General features: G+C 38.6%; 1 protein-coding gene across 2 annotated transcripts in view; it reads right to left on the bottom strand.

The window, feature by feature from the left end:
* APPL1 (adaptor protein, phosphotyrosine interacting with PH domain and leucine zipper 1) overlaps window positions 1–16,672 on the bottom strand; it is a 35,807-nt gene extending 19,135 nt beyond the window's left edge. For both annotated transcript variants that reach the window (XR_008199843.1, XM_052644596.1), the window contains exons 1-9: window positions 16,595–16,672; window positions 9,012–9,110; window positions 7,748–7,807; window positions 7,153–7,224; window positions 6,126–6,213; window positions 4,706–4,747; window positions 4,063–4,121; window positions 1,184–1,330; window positions 208–290 (exon numbers count right to left, since the gene is read on the bottom strand). Coding sequence is in view for 1 of the 2 variants with exons in the window: in XM_052644596.1 (XP_052500556.1) it covers window positions 208–290; window positions 1,184–1,330; window positions 4,063–4,121; window positions 4,706–4,747; window positions 6,126–6,213; window positions 7,153–7,224; window positions 7,748–7,807; window positions 9,012–9,110; window positions 16,595–16,648 (704 nt within the window). In the remaining variant the exon portion in view is untranslated. The remainder of the gene's footprint in view (window positions 1–207; window positions 291–1,183; window positions 1,331–4,062; window positions 4,122–4,705; window positions 4,748–6,125; window positions 6,214–7,152; window positions 7,225–7,747; window positions 7,808–9,011; window positions 9,111–16,594) is intronic.
* Between the last annotated feature and the right edge of the window lie 217 nt (window positions 16,673–16,889).

Genomic DNA, 16,889 nt, shown 5'->3' with positions numbered 1-16,889 from the left:
TGACACTGTTATGAAATTCAGAGTCCAAATGCTGTGGAAGGGATGGTGAGAAAACCAAGAAACATCCACAAGCCACTCAAGAAACACTCCCATGGCAGGGAAAACAGCCCATCTGAAATTAAGTGCTAACTATTTTTAGATTATGGTATTTAGCTGTTAGCTTATTCTCATAACTTCATTTTCAGTTTTAAGGAAGAAAATACTTACTTCTGTACACTCGTTCCAATATTAGTTAAGAATTCTTCCAGTTGGTCATTGAGATTTTCAGAACCCATCTTAAAGAAACTTATCTGGGGCAAGAGGGTGTGGGAGTGGGAGGGTCAACAACAGAGACACACACACACAAACAAAATACTTAGAGTGAATCGTATACACAATTGCCAAGATACATAGTTAAGTAAAAAGGGTTATTCCCATTTGTGTAAAAACAGGTTGTAGTTTACAGTGATTTTTACTGAGCAGAGTCACTGAAGAGACTACATTTAAATTTCACCATGCATCCTCTTATACAGTAACACATACATATGGTAAGTAAGTTTTTAAAATTAGAAAAGGCATTTTCAAACATTTCAAGTAAGTCACACAGATAAACTATTTCATGTTTACTACAAAGATAAGTAAGTTTTATATCAGAGGAATAATAAGCACTCATTTTCAAAAGAATATTCAAATTTCATAAACTCTTCCTTTTAGAGCACTGCCATTTTGTTTTATGTTACTCAAATTTAATTTTCTAGCCTCCTTCCTGATGTACCACTCTTGGAATACTTTGGAGTTTATCCAATTTAACTCAGGAGGTATGCAAGGAACATGAGACAAACTCAAGCATGTCCATTCTCTTTCAGATTTCTTATAAAACAAGAGTGACTGGAAGCTTGAGCAATAGGAGTAGCTCCGGAGTGCTTTAGCTTTCTGTTCGCTATCCTCAGCTGCAATGGACAAGGTCTAAATCCAAGGTAAGTGTGTTTAATTTACCCTAAAATATCTGAAATCTTCATTTGCAAGGAAAACCCTTCTAACTTCCTTAAGATAGCACACTGACGACATTTTAAAAAATGCTTTAAAAACAGACAAAAATGAGTATTTGACCTTAGTTTATAATATCTTTACATTTAACATAAAAATCTAACTTAAAAGAAAGTTCTCAGGACAGTTACAAACCAAAACACAGTACAGTATTCACCTGAGCTTGCATATATCCCAGAAGAGGTTCTAACAATGCTATTTTCTTTTTGTACTGAAGAGTATTTAACGCACAAAAATAATGCATCATGGTCTGGTGTTGTTTTTTTCTCGAAGTGTAGACATCTTCTGTTACTTCATACTTCACCTTTGAGTGAAAAGATTAAAAATCCAATTATTTATTTGATTTTAAGTTACCTTTAGTGGTGGCCAACGGGAAGAGACTATCCAAGGAAAAAAGTGCATTGCCAGCAATTGTACATAGCTTTCTTATTTTCTGAGATAAAAATCCTGCAGAATATTGGATAAGATAGTTTCCCTGTTTTACTATCAACCACTTTCTTTTTAAAATGCACATTAAAAGCAGAATTCTGCCAGTAACTGAGAACGGTACAGTGACTGAACTAAAGCCTGGAGGAAAAGCACACAGTCCGGGTTTAGCTTAGCCATTAATCTTTGACCTTTCTGAGTTCACAGCATACCATTCTCCTCCTGGTTCTCTGGTTCTCCCCCTACTGTGCCTCTTTTCTTATATTTGTTTTCCTCCACCCACACTTAAACCATGTCCCTTGTTGTACTCAGATGACAAATACTCATGGAGCACCTGTTACATAATATATTGTCTCTTCTCTTTTCCTGCTTTCCTTAGAATACCAAATCAAGTACCAAGAATATTCCAGTACACCAATGACTCCTCAGCTGATATCTCCTCCCCTTCGTTCTCTCAGTTGTCAACGGAAGCAGATCTCCAGGGGGGTTCTTTAGTCGTGTATGTGTGCTGAAAATGTACACAGCTGAAGACAGTATGCTCCCTATAAAACTTGCTCCTCTACTTGGCTCTCTCAATTTCTCCTGGATCCATCCCATCATCCAAGAATTTTAGGACTCATTTTTTGTTCCTCTTCCTACCAGAAGTCTTGTCAATTCTACTTACGAAGTATCTCTGCAAAGTATTCCTTCCTCAATAGCAACCTCATTGGAGGCTCTTCTAATACCTTTGCAAACTATTCCAGTACCTTTTCATTGGATTCCCTCTAGCTTTGTCCCCTTCATATTTCCATTAGTATTTTTTACTTCTGTTAACACAACTGCATGTTGTTACTCATTTGCTTAAAATCCTTCGGCGGCTGCCTACTCTCAATAACACGTATTTCAGTCATTAGCATAGTAACCTGGCCGCAAACTACTACTTTCTTCCTGTTTAGTCATACCTCCTCCCAATACATCCTGTGCTCCAGATGTACTGAAATGATTACCTTTCTATTATCATAATTATTGCAAGAAATAATAATAATTGCTAAAAGTCAGGTAATCTGTATGCATTCTCTTTCATCTTCACCACTACTGAGTTTTTGGAGAGGGAAATTAACTAACCAGTGTATGACCTCAGGCAAACAAGCCACAGAGCTGAGATCAGTCCCCAAGCAGTGTGACTCCAGAGCCAGCGCGCTTAACTTTTACACTCTCCAGACTCTACCATGTGCTTCTGCAGAGGCTGTTTTTCTTCCAGAAACGCCCTCTCCCCTAACCCCAAACCACTGATATCTGCTCATCTTCAGTGCAAATGGCACCGCCTAAAAGCATAACCTTTCCCAACTTACCAGTCAAAAGATATGCTGCCCTGTCTGTGCTCTCCCAGCATTTTGTTAAGGCTTCTTTACTGCACTTAACTCCGTGTTGATCCCGTATTCTGGCAGCTGCTCTAGCCGCATACCTTCATACAGGAAGCCTTTAATAAATGTGGATTATCCACTCACTGAAGACAGAAGTGGAGCCTGTGCACACTGTTTCCCCATAGTCACCAATATGTAGTAAGTGCTCAACAAATTTTTCAAGTAAATTAGTGGAAATATTTTTTAAAAATTACCTGTAACAGCCAGAGGCAATGGAAAATAAAATGCATCCTCAGAGTCTTTAATTACTTGTGTCAAAATAACAAACGAATGTAGATCTTAAAATGTACATATTTTATTAATATCTGCACCAAATTGAGTAGTCAAAGAAAGCAAGCCTGTGTACTGATTGTGAGAGAACTACCCCCTTTCTGTGTCACAGTGGCTGCTACACTGTCAATCATACCCAACTGTGGATTCCCACAAGTGGTCACTGTGCCGCCACCAGCAGATGCAGGTGAGGCTGCAGGTACAATTCCCAGGCACACAGACTACCTCACTCACAAATACCTAGTGGAGGCCTACTCATCCATCCATCCATCCACACGGAACATACATATTCTCTGTAAAGGAGGAGGTCCTCATGGCAGAATTTCGTTCAGTTAAGTGTGTAACAGTTCAACATTTCCACCACAGTATCTCAGAACACACTTTTGAATACATATATATAACAAAACAAATGCAGTGTGATCAAAATACAAAGAGAAAGGGGGTGATGTTACACCTGGGCATCAATTACACTTTTGGAATAGTTATGTTTACTTATTAAATTCTATCACCAGAAAAATATTTTGTTTAAAAAGACAACTATTAATTATCTGACAATTAACAGTTAACAGAAAGGCTCTAAAATAACTGCAGAAAAGAATAAGGGCAATACAGCATGAAGTTACTGCTGGCAACCATTTTTAAACCAGAAAAAGTAGACCATCTAATGAAACAGCTGTTAATTGTGATTTGTTGTTGTTGTTTAGTTACTAAGTTGTGTCTAACTCTTTGTGACCCCATGGACTGTAGCCCACCAGGCTCCTCTGTCCATGCGATTTCCCAGACAAGGTAACAGAGTGGGTTGCCATTTCCTTCTCAGGGGATCTTTCTGAACCAGGGATTGAACCCACATCTCCTACACTGGCACACAGGTTCTTAACCACTGAGCCACCAGGGAAGCCCATTAACCGTGATACTGAAGGAGTAATATGTACCAAACCTTGTCATTTTCTCTTTTTTTGGACAATCTGCTGTATCTGTTAATTGCAGCATCATGATCTGGAAAACAGAAATAACTATTAACAACAATGCAATAAAACTTTGCAAAACTTCTAAGTGCTCTCTCTAATGGGTTTCACATGTGCATCCTTCAACAGATATACTGAAACAAAATAAGAATTCTCTACTATGTGATCAATGAACCCTTTTATTCCTCACAGCCACACAGAAACACCCTAAAGTATGTTTCTATTTATTAACTTGGTAACAACATTTAATTTCAAGGAAACAGTAGTCTACTAAAAGTTTTTTTAAAGTAATTTTAGTATAAAAACAGCAAATACTCATTAAAGTAAATGTGAAATATAAAGGAAAATAAGGAAGGAAAAATATATACCACCTTCTCAGGTATCATGATGGTAACAAACCACAAGATTTAACTTCCTTTAAAATTTTTCTCCTAGGACTAGGACAAACAGTGCAACTTAAATAACAACAGATTTAAATAATATTCACTTAAGTTTTTAATTAGATTCATTTCCTTTTGATTATTACATAAAATCTAGCTACAGGTTTGTATTGATAAAGAAATGCATCATTTGCATCATTGCAAGAAATAACTGTACAAAGTAATAAGAGCTTACCATTACTAGCAATCTGAAACACTTCCTTTAATGTCAATATTTCTGGAAAAGTTCAAGAATAATTTATGTTTAGCATATTTATGAACTACCTTAAATTATGTTTAGAAATTTAAGCTACCATTAAAACTCCAAGTAATATTTCAAACTTCAACATTTAAAGTGAAAAAGTTACTGTTTCAACTAGCCCTAGGGAACATTGACTTTCATTAGCAACTGTTACACCCCCAGAAATTGTACTTGCCACAAATTGTAATATAACAGAAAAATAAAAATTTTAAAACTACTGCACATTCTCAAATATACAAATATCCTGATTTAGCACCAGAATCCAACTTACTGATCTTCTGATATTGACTCTAACAAATTCAAATGCTGAATGAGAAACATTTTATTGACAAGATTTTGATATTCAGTTCCCTTAGACTGAGAAAAGAGGTCTTGTTTCTTGATCTTGGAAAAGATTATTCTTGAAGATTACCAAGACATTTTAATTCCATCTCTAAAATACATCGGTCTTTATTCCATGTATCATTAAATACTTTATCATCACTGATACATTAGCTCGACATTTTTATTCTATCTATGTACTGTGTAAGATAAGTCTATAAAGCTCTCATTTTATCAACTGATAATACGCAATGGGGGAAAACAAACCCACCACAAGCTACTGAGACATGAGGCGGTAGATGGGCCAGCCGCCATACCTCCATCACTCCAACCCACCCACACAGCTCATCTCCTATGCCACTGTCCCAGCTGAGGCCTTGGTTACGCCTCACTGCACTCTCACAACTTCCGGGTCCATTCTCCTAGCATCAGATCCGTCATCCAAAAACAGTTAGAATAGGTCCACTTCTTAAAGACCTCCATTGTCTTCTCTTTACTTATAAGCCCAAGTCCAACATCTTTAGCATGATCTAATCTATTTCTAGAGGTATCTCCCACCATGCCTCAACACAGCCAACATTGCAGCCACACTGAATTTGTCAAAGCAAGCCATGTATTTCTACAACCCATAACTTTGTGCTTTCTGGTCCCTCTCATCAAACAATGACTCTCTTCTCTTGGCAAATTCTTCTTCATTGTTCAATGCTCCTGTCACATCTGTGGTGAAGCCTTCCTGACACCCTCCTCTGAGCCAGCCTTCACGGCACCATGCTCATCCCAAATTACAAGAGACAGAGTACCGTAATTATGTTTACCTATCTGCTACTCTGAGCTTTTTCAAGGGAAGTGGCATCTTACTCATATCAGTACTCCTCAGTATATAGCTTAACGTCTAGCAGGAGCCCCTATAAATGTTTAACGACAGAAGTAAAAGTGATACAGTCAGAAATGGTTAAGGTGTACAGTGGTACACATTTTATAAGCAGTGATCTTCCGACAGCTAATGAAAGTAAACATAAGCTTAGTTCAATACCTTTCAGATCTCTTTCTTTAAACTGGGTAATGGGGAACATCATGGCATCAGCAAGCTGCGTTGAAAGTACCGCATGACAAGAGCTAAGCTGGTAAAAGAAAGATCAAAAAACCCAAATAACTAAAAACAGACAATCAACCAGCATTATGGAAATTACAAAAAATCTAGTAAGAAGGTGTTGATACAGGGACTTCTATGGCATCCAGCAGTTTAGAGTCTGCACTTCCACTATAGGGGTCACAGGTTTGATACCTGGTTGGGGAACTAAGATCCCACTTGCTCTGTAGTAGAAGTGTAGTTTAAAAAAAAAAAAAAAAAAAAGATGTTGATAACATTTACATAAGGGAACACTAACATCACATAATTTTTTTTTGTTGTCATCACATAATTTTTTGACAGTCAAAAATGTTCCATTTAAAACTCTCAAAAGAAAACATGTGATAATCTTGGATTTAGCAATGGTTATTAAGATATAACACAAAAGCACAAGCAACCAAAGAAAATAGAAACTGGACTTCATCAGAATTAACTTTTATGCATCAAAGGATGCTATCAAGAACACAAAAAAACCACCCACAGAGTAGCAGCAAATATTTACCAGTCACACATCTGATAAGGGACATATATTCTTTAGAATGAGGAACTCCTAAATATAGGACTAAAACACGACCCAATTAAAAAACAGGCAGGGAATCCCCTGGCAGTCCTGTGACTGGTGAACAGCTTAACTCTTCTCTCCCTGCCTACATCAAACAACACAATAAAAGGCTGAATGTTACATGAGAGTAAAGAGAGCACAATTATACACTTATTCCTTGAAAACAATTTGTTTTAATCCGACATATAAAGTATTATTTTTATAAGACAGTCACCAAGATTTGGAAACAAGGTCCTTCTTTAAATAGTAATCTTTTATAATTGAGATTTACTCATAAAAATCATAATGAAAGTTCCCAATAAACGCTAAACAACTTGACTAACTTAATTATAAGATTTCTTATCCAAGCAAAATAAAGTAAGCATTTACCTCATCTATAACTTTTGAAAACTGCTGCAAAGTAGAACTCATAACTTCATCATCACCCCCCAGTGGAAAACGCTGAAAAGTGAGAAACAGAGACGAAGTAAAGGTCCAATGCTCTATGTCTTTTGTGAGTGGCATTATAATTTTCATTTTTAAATAACTTCAGAAAACTTCACAAATTTTGAATAAGCTCTAAAAACATCATTTTTATAAAATAGTGTAATTTATAGAATTTTAGTACACATTAATTAAAATGTCTGCTAAGTAACCAATCAACATGATATATAGGAATGCACACCACACTAGGAATTCAGATATTTAAAATTAGCTCCAGTTCCTCTGCTAGCCAGCTGTATAAACTTAAGCAAGCCTCAGTTTCTTCATTTGAAAAAAGAGGTAAATCAGATAGCCTCTGTCTCTAACATAAAGTCATTAAAATTAGACATAAGTGCATAATGGAATTTCAATAGCGTATCAAAATTACCTTCTATGAGTTCTAAAATGCTTAGAATTACTGAAAAGAAATTCTGTTTATCTATATAGATACTGTATCATGACACATTTTAAATCATATTTTTAAAACTTTCATATACGGTACCTGTTTCTCATATTCTTTTAAAAGTTTTGAAGTCAGGTGTGTTGCTGCACTTAATTCATTCTGGAAAAGATGAACATTCAAATTAACACAATAGTACAAATAAAGAAAAAACTCTTCATTGAAGATACCTACGCCACTTTTATTCATCACTTAAATACTGTACGACATGTTCTCTTAAATCACCGGAAAGGGAACTACAACTAAAGCACTTTACAGGGAGATTCAAACCATGAAATAGACACCATCAAGAAATTTAGCAGAGTTTCAGACGTGTGCTTTTTCTTTTCAGCTAATAAAAACTAATAGTTAAAACTAGAAGTAAGCTGTATATAATGTTATTTAGCAAAATCTTAAGACAGTCTTCAGTGTTGAAGGATTATCCCTGTTCTCTAAATGCTGATAATAGACTATGAAGCATTTAATAACATACAACCAAAATGTGGTCGACCTAGTCATATAGTACAGCAACACAGCCATATGAAGGCAATACTTTGGTTTGAAGATTTTTTTCAGTGATGAGTATAATGACAAATGTAGTTTTTCTTTTACACATTAATCTACGTAGTCAGAAATTAAATTCTTGAGAGACCTATCACTAAGCAAAATAAATAACTATCACAGTAACTTTAAAGTACCTAATGAACATTTGAGTTCAGAAAGAAGAGAAATTAAGGAGAAAAAAAGAAACTGGTGCTCTTAATTAATCCCAAAGAGAGTTTATCATAGGACCCAGGTTGCTGTTAAAGTTTATAATTACGGTGCATAAACACTTTTGTCTAGTCAACTAAAAAATCTAGTTGCCTTCTTTTAAAATGCATCTTCTGATACCTGGGAGCTATATCTAATCTTTATTACCTTCTAACTAGATAGAGGCTAGCTACTTTCAAGTCCTCTGCTCAAAAAGGGGAAGTATCCCATAAGATTAAAAACATGATTAGAGAAAATACTGGTGACAATATGGGGTTTTCAGTCAAATCTTAGGCAAAGATCACTATCAATGAGTTTCACTAAGAAAGTCCTTACTCTGTTTGGGGAAGAGGAGCATATGATCATCACTTTTGTGGTGCTACAAACTATACACCAGTAACGGAAATGTGAGCTCTGTAATACAAAATACTTAATCTTCACTCATCTCTTCAACAAATGTTTATTACTCTGCAATGCAGACAGGGCTAAACACCAGTAAATAAGAGACATACTATTTCTGTCCCCATAGGCTTAAGGATTCATTTTATGAAAGCACAGTCAGCCTTTAGTTCTTTACCTGTGCATCATAAATCCGATGCATAGCCTGATATAACTGGTTCATATAGTTGGAAATAGCTGTGGCATCTTCTTCAAATACACCCAGTAAAGACCTTGTCTGTATAAAATAAAAGCAGTAAGTTTATGTTAACCATTATATAAGTCAAGTGGAAATCTTTTTTTTTTCCCCTAAAGGAAGGAAAAATCATAGGATACTGGAACTCTTAAAAGTTCTGAGTTTTAATCTATTTTCTCTTTTTTGATAGGAATGCTAAGATGTCAGAGTTCTTTATTCTCAATTTCACTTCATTAAAACAGAGAGATTTTCCAACTATGTCACACAAACCTCAGAAGGAGCAACAAAGGTATATTTTTATGAATTAGAGAGTCTGCAATTAAACTAAGACTAAATCTACAGACTCAGATAGAACTAAATTAACATTACTGCATGTATAAATATTTTAAATATCTCTTCTCAGGATAATTTAGAATGATTATTTCTCTTTTTCCAGTCTCTTCTAGTTGTATTGATATCAAACCCCTCCCCACTGCAATCCAAAATCACACCTCAGTGCCACTTCCCATCCCCAACATGGCCTGTAAAATGCTAACAAGATTTTTTCTGAGTGCAGACTTTGGGGTTACTTTTTCTTCTTTATACATTTCTATATTGTTAGGCTTTCTTTTTTTTTTTTGCACAATGAGCATGGGCATGTAAAGATTACCTGCACTTTCAGAGTAAAAACTTGTCAGTCAGTAAATGTTCAGACTGTTAGAGATAAGGAAACAGCATATTAAGGCAAACTATGATCACCTTTTTATATCCCATAGGCAGGCAAAGAATTGAATTTCAACCGTTATGGAGATAATTACATCTTAAAATCTAAAAAGCAACTTTGTACTTCTATTGTCAGTCAGTTCAGTCACTCAGTCCTGTTCAACTCTTTGCAACCCCATGGACTGCAGCATGCCAGGCTTTCCTGTCCATCACCAACTTCCGGAACTTGCCCAAACCAAACTCATGTCCATGCAGTTGGTGATACCATCCAACCATCTGATCCTCTGTCGTCCCCTTCTCCTCCTGTCTTCAATCCTTCCCAGCATCAGAGTCTACTTTTATTGTACAATTAGTTAATTTACACCTTAGCCTTAGAAATTGGTTCTTAAAAAATCAACTTCTTCCTTAGCTTCCTATTTTCAAAAGAAGCAGTTAAATCACTATGATTAAAAAAAAAGGCAGCACAAAATCATGCCAGTATATGAACCCAGTTTATCTCAGTCCTGTACTTGCCAATGCCCCAGAGATTTAAAAATGAAAAAAATTTATACACTCTGAAAAGAAACCAAAGTATGCCTCAGAGATTTAAATCTGACAGAATTTTTTTTTTTAAAGCTCTAGTGCCCTACTCTCCTTCCCCAAGCGTTATTTTAATATGTAAAAAAGAAAACGTCATGAAATCTTGTTTAGGTAGTTCTATTCCTAAGAAAAATCTGCCACTTAGGTTTTTCTTTTTATCTTCAAAAATGATCATTCTAATTCAAGGAATAAAACATTATGCAAAAACATGTAGTAAACTTACAAAGATGTTCTTAGCCTCAAACAGGGTTGAAACAGCTTCCCTGTGTTTTTAAGTTCATAATATCAAGTTCAAAATTGTATAATGACTGTTTAAAGTTAGCAGCTTACACAAATGCAATCAATATGGTACCATTTCATAGAATCTATGATGACATCCACTGTGAGCTGCACCAGTTTTATGGTGGCTCAGACAGTAAAGAATCTGCCTGCAATGCAGGAGACCCAGGTTCAATCCCTAGGTCAGGAAGATCCCCTGAAGTAGGAAATGGCAACCTACTCCAGTATTATTGCCTGGAGAACTCAATGGACAGAGGAGCCTGATGGGCCACAGTCCATGGGATGGATATGACTGAGCAACTGAGTATGCGTGTATAACAAACAAAATAACGCTGGCAATTAAGCTATGAATTGAAATTTTCTTATGTTTTGAAGCTTTTACTTTATACTCATGGGAACAGATCTTTGGCAGAATTTTATATATAATGCTCATATAAACACAAAAAAAAGAAAACACAAATTGCCTAAATTAATACAACTCTAAAATTTCAACTCTTTTTTTTTTTGGCTACACCATGCTGCATGTTTTTTCCCCTGACCAGGAACTGAACCTGCGCTCCCTGCATTGAAAGTACAGAGTCTTAACCACTGGACCACCAGGGAAGTCCCTATAATTTCAACTCTTGTATTTTTTTGGCATAAGAGTCATCACTAGCCATGTTTTCACATCCAGTATTATTCTGTGCCGCAAGCAGGTGACAAATATTTCTTAGAAGTGCTCCACTTTTATCTCCAGCATTTTTCTTCCAAACTATTGATATCCAGTCAGCAAGTTTTGATGGCAACACTTGCTTCATTTTACCAGCTGTCAAAGAAATATTTTCAGACAAAAAACAAGACTGATAATCCTTCAAGTGGTTGTTAAATTGATTTGTTGGCTGCACACTGAAAAGCTGCACTTGGTGCAGCCACGTCACTAGGAGAAATAACCAAGTGTGTACATTTGCAGGCAATTTACAAGGAAAACAACATCAAGTATAAGAGGCATTTCAATATAAGAGATATCAAAATGTGAATCAAAAAAAGTGCGCCTCATAATCTATGAGTATTTCACATTACGCCAAAGAGAAAAGCCTCCATTTGGGACTGGAGTTCCCAGTTCTAGCTTGGATGAATCACTGATATTTATCTACACATAAAATCAATTATTTTTTAAAGATTATATCTGTTCTTACTAAACAAAAAGTTTCTGACTTAAAAACAATATGTAAACGTGGATAAGGTATCTAGTATAGGCTTCAGATTTCCTACTTCAACAAATGCTATCTTTTGCAGAATGGTACAGTTTGAGGAAGATAAACTTAAAAATGTTTTTGTTCAATTATCTGGATTTGGACTTGCAAATATACCTCTATTTTAATACTTAGTTATTGTAAAGTAAAACTAAAAAGAGGGGCTTCCCAGGTGGCACTAGTGGTAAAGAACCCGCCTGTCAATGTAGGAGACGTAAAAGACCAAAGTTTAATCCCTGGGTCGGGAAGAACCCTAGGTGGCATGGCAGCCGACGCTAGAATTCTTGCCTGGAGAATCCATGCACAGAGAAGCCTGGCAGGCTACAGTCCATAGGGTCGCAAAGAGTCGGAGATGACTGAAGCAACTTAGCACACACAACAAAACTAAAAATAGTAACTGTAATTCAGGGTAGTCCTTCACAACTTCCAAGTTCTGTTTTATATAGCAGTTGGCAGGCCATGTTTGATTAGGATTAAATAATCTAATAAATACATCTATATCAGGAGCTTTAAAAATTTTCCTCCTTTCTGTTATTAACTTCTTAGACTCTATGCTAGATAAATCCTGTAAAATGACACTGTACAGGAGACAGGGATCAAGACTGTCCCCAAGAAAAAGAAATGCAAAAAAGCAAAATGGCTGTCTGACGAGGCCTTACAAATAGCTGTGAAAAGAAGAGCAGTGAAAAGCAAAGGAGAAAGGAAAGATATACCCATTTGAATGCAGAGTTCCAAAGAATAGCAAGGAGAGAAAAGAAAGCCTTCCTCAGTGATCAATGCAAAGAAATAGAGGAAAACAATAGAATGGGAAAGACTAAAGAGCTCTTCACCAAAATTAGAGATACCAAGAAAACATTTCATGCAAAGATGGGCTCAATGAAGGACAGAAATGGGATGGACCTAACAAAAGCAGAAGATACAAAAAAGATCTTCTCGACCCAGATAATCACGATGGTGTGACCACTCACTGAGAGCCAGACATCCTGGAATGTGAAGTCAAGTGGGCCTTAGAAAGCATCACTATGAACAAAGCTGGTGGAGGTGATGGCATTCCAGTTGAGCTATTTCAAATCCTGAAAGATGATGCTGTCAAAGTGCTGCACTCAATATGTCAGCTAATTTGGAAAATGCAGCAGTGGCCGCAGGACTGGAAAAGGTCAGTTTTCATTCCAATCCCAAAGAAAGGCAATGCCAAAGAATGCTCAAACTACTGCACAATTGCACTCATCTCACACGCTAGAAAAGTAATGCTCAAAATTCTCAAACCAAGGCTTTAACAATACGTGAACCATGAACTTCCAGATGTTCAAGCTGGTTTTAGAAATGGCAGAGGAGGCCAGATATCAAATTGCCAACATCCACTGGATCTTCAAAAAAGCAAGAGAGTTCCAGAAAAACATCTATTTCTGCTTTATTGACTATACCAAAGCTTCTGACTGTGTGGATCACAATAAACTGTGGAAAATTCTGAAAGAGATGGGAATGCCAGACCACCTGACCTGCCTCTTGAGAAACCTGCATACAGGTCAGGAAGCAAGTTAGAACTGGACATGGAACAACAGACTGGTTCCAAATTGGGAAAGGAGTACGTCAAAGCTGTATATTGTCAGCCTGCTTATTTAACTTACATGCAGAGTACATCAAGGGAAACACTGGGCTAGATGAAGCACAAGCTGGAATCAAGATTGCTGGGAGAAATATCAATAACCTCAGATATGCAGATGACACCACCCTTATGGCAGAAAGTGAAGAAGAACTAAAGAGCCTCTTTTTTTTTTTTTTCCCCTAAAGAGCCTCTTGATGAAAGTGAAAGAGGAGAGTGAAAAAGTTGGCTTAAAGCTCAACATTCAGAAAACTAAGATCATGGCATCTGGTCCCATCACTTCATGGCAAATAGATGGGGAAACAGTGGAAAACTTTATTTTGGGGGGCTCCAAAATCACTGCAGATGGTGACTGCAGCCATGAAATTAAAAGACGCCTACTCCTTGGAAGGAAAGTTATGACCAATCTAGACAGCATATTCAAAAGCAGAGACATTACTTTGCCAACAAGGCTATGGTTTTTCCAGTGTCATGTATAGATATGAGAGTTGGACTATAAAGAAAACTGAGCGCTGAAGAACTGATGGTTTTGAACTGTGGTGTTGGAGAAGACTCTTGAGAGTCCCTTGGACTGCAAGGAGATCCAACCAGTCCATCCTAAAGGAGGTCAGTCCTGGGTGTTCATTGGAAGGATCGATGTTGAAGCTGAAACTCCAATGCTTTGGCCACCTGATGTGAAGAGCTGACTCACTTGAAAAGATCCTGATGCTGGGAAAGATTGAAAGCGGGAGGAGAAGGGGATGACAGAAGATGAGATGGTTGGATGGCATCACTGACTCAATAGACATGAATATGAGTAAACTCTGGGAGTTGGCAATGGGCAGGGAGGCCTGGCATGCTGTAGTCCATGGGGTCGTAAAGAGTTGGACATGACTGAGCGACTGACCTGAACTGATCCTAGATAAACAGTCTAGAGAAGAACAAAAATTTATATCCCAAAGCATTAATCTGAGCTCTCTATATAAACTACAAAAGTACAACAGGACAACCATATTAAGCCAGTCAAGGAAACACATGACCTTTGAGTTGTTTATTCAGTGTGTGATAATGTGTGAAGATACTTAAGTTATCATGTGTAGTTAAAGCCAAATAAAAATCATTATACACAATATAATCTCAATCACATTAAAAGGTGTAAGAGAAAGGAAAAAAACCTACAAAAAAGAAAGCAAAGCATTAACAGAGTTTACTCCCGAGTGCTGGACAGGTAACTGTGCTTTCTGTACCTTTAATTTTTCTGAAGCAAACAACTATTATTTTTATAATCAAGTACAAAGATTAAAATTTCACTATCTATAACAGCTGAAATTTAGAGAGTTAAGTGACTTGCCATAAAGTAGAAGGTACCAACTGGCAGTAAAGACTATATCCTAAATCCCAAATCCAGGGCTTTCATTCTTGCCACAAGTTTTCCCCTAGAATCGTTTCCCAGTATTTTCCCTTTCTAAATCCCAGTTGTCCCAATTAACTTTCCCAAATAAATATTAACTAGTTCAGATTTATTACTTCTAGAAATTGAAAGACTATCAATGTAGCTTTCATTAAAAATTAATACTAATATGGCACATGCTTGTAAAAAACAGAAAAAAAATACAAAAAACTAATGCTCAAGTTGTAAACTTACTGTGTGAAAAAATCAAGAAATTAGATAAGTTAACAGATTATACCCTCCTCATAAGTCATGGCTAAGGGCACTGTGAAACCCATTCTGGGCAGTCTTTATGAGCAGCTATAAAAGCCAGGCCAGGGAAGAGAAGAAAGGTAAGGCAGCCTGTTGAGTCTTATAAAAAAGTAAAATGACAAAGTGTACCTGACCAATGCATCCCACAAAATTTTTGCTAAACATCTGAAACAAATGTAGCTTATAACTTTATACTACAGAAGTCATTAAATATTTGAACTGGCTATTATTCTGGCAGTCAAAATAAGCCAAGTCGGTCTCTCTTTGTGTCAGTATAGGCTGATAAGAGTACATTACCAGCAGGGATCGGGCCTGTGAAGATAACTTTCAGCGTAAAAAAAAGCCCAATCAATTCTACAATCAGAGCCCAACTCCAACCTGGCAGTCAAAACTAGCACCATATCCATGGCAGACAAGTCATACAGGAAAGTGGGATCTAGCCTCTCCCTCCTGTCCTTCTGGAGTCATTTAAACCATTAAGACACAGGAAATATGTGCAACTGTAGTTCTAAATGAACATTTCAGAAAACTGTCTTCATTCTAAGCGGTAGCCCAAGAGCAACTTCGTCTCGAATCCCTTATTGTGTAAGAAGACAGGCCCAGGGATGAAGTTTCTCAGCCCAAGTTTCAGCCCCTACTAGCATTTTTTTTTAACATAGCTGATTTCATTCTTCAGCACTGAAAACATAAGTCCCTGTTACGTCTTCCTATCTTAAGGAAGAGACTATCTTAAGCTAGAGCAACCACACCAGCATCATCCCCAATGCACAAAACACGGGGCTTTTATTTTGATGAGTTTACTACAGCCAAGTCTGCAACCCGGGCGCAGCAGTCGTGGGGCCGCAAAGGCGCCGTCCACCTCTCGGCATGCACGGCCCGAGTGACAGCGGCTGCACTCAGGGTCACGACGCTCGGCCGGGAGGCTCCGGGATCCGTGACGGGCTTCGCCGAGGGCTTTCCGCGCGGGCTAATCGACAGACTTTCAGTATTTTCCCCTCAAAATTGTCCATTTCCTTCCCTAGCTTGATCAGAAATCATTAAGTCTACAGGGTCTTTTCTCCTCCTGCATTTCCTCCGAAGAGGTTTTCGAAAAGAAAATTCCAGGATCTGGATTTATCACCTCACATCACGGCAATTAAAAAGCATCTTTTGTCAAATACCAGGGAGCCCCGGGCGCGTAGCGACCGCCGGGCCCATCAGCCACGGCGGCGGCGGTTTGGTCGCCGCCCGCCGACTCCCAGACCCCGAGCGCGGCTCTCGGCCCAGCGACGCAGGCCCACGCGGGCCTCGGGAGGGCGGCCGGGCCTCGGCAGCTCCGGGTGCCGCCCGCGACCGGCAGGGATACTGGGGGGCGGCGCCCACCTGGGCCAGGGCGGGCACCTGCGGCCGCGGCGGGGCCAGGCCTGGAATCGGCCAGCCCCGCTCCTTCCCTCGCCTCCCGCCGCCTAACCTGTGGGCTGTCCTCCAGCGTCTCCTCGATGGGCAGCTTGTCGATCCCCGGCATCGTGGCAAACGGAGGGCGGCGGCAAGAGACGAGGCGGCCGCCCACAGCTCCCCGCACCCGCCCGCCTGCAGCAGCTGACCCCGACCCGCCCTCTCTCGCTGGCTCCACCGCCCTCGCCGGGCGCCGAGCGGCCGCGCGATGGCGCGGGAAATCCCGCCCCGCCGGCCTGCCTGCTCCGCCTCCCTGCCCGCTCATTGGCTCACGACGACGCCCGTCAGCGCAGCGGGGGCTGGCTCGGAGG

This window comes from Budorcas taxicolor, chromosome 1, assembly GCF_023091745.1.
Source record: "Budorcas taxicolor isolate Tak-1 chromosome 1, Takin1.1, whole genome shotgun sequence".
NCBI lineage: Eukaryota > Metazoa > Chordata > Mammalia > Artiodactyla > Bovidae > Budorcas > Budorcas taxicolor.
Note: the sequence above shows the minus strand (reverse complement) of the source record. Positions and strands in the feature narration are given on the sequence as shown.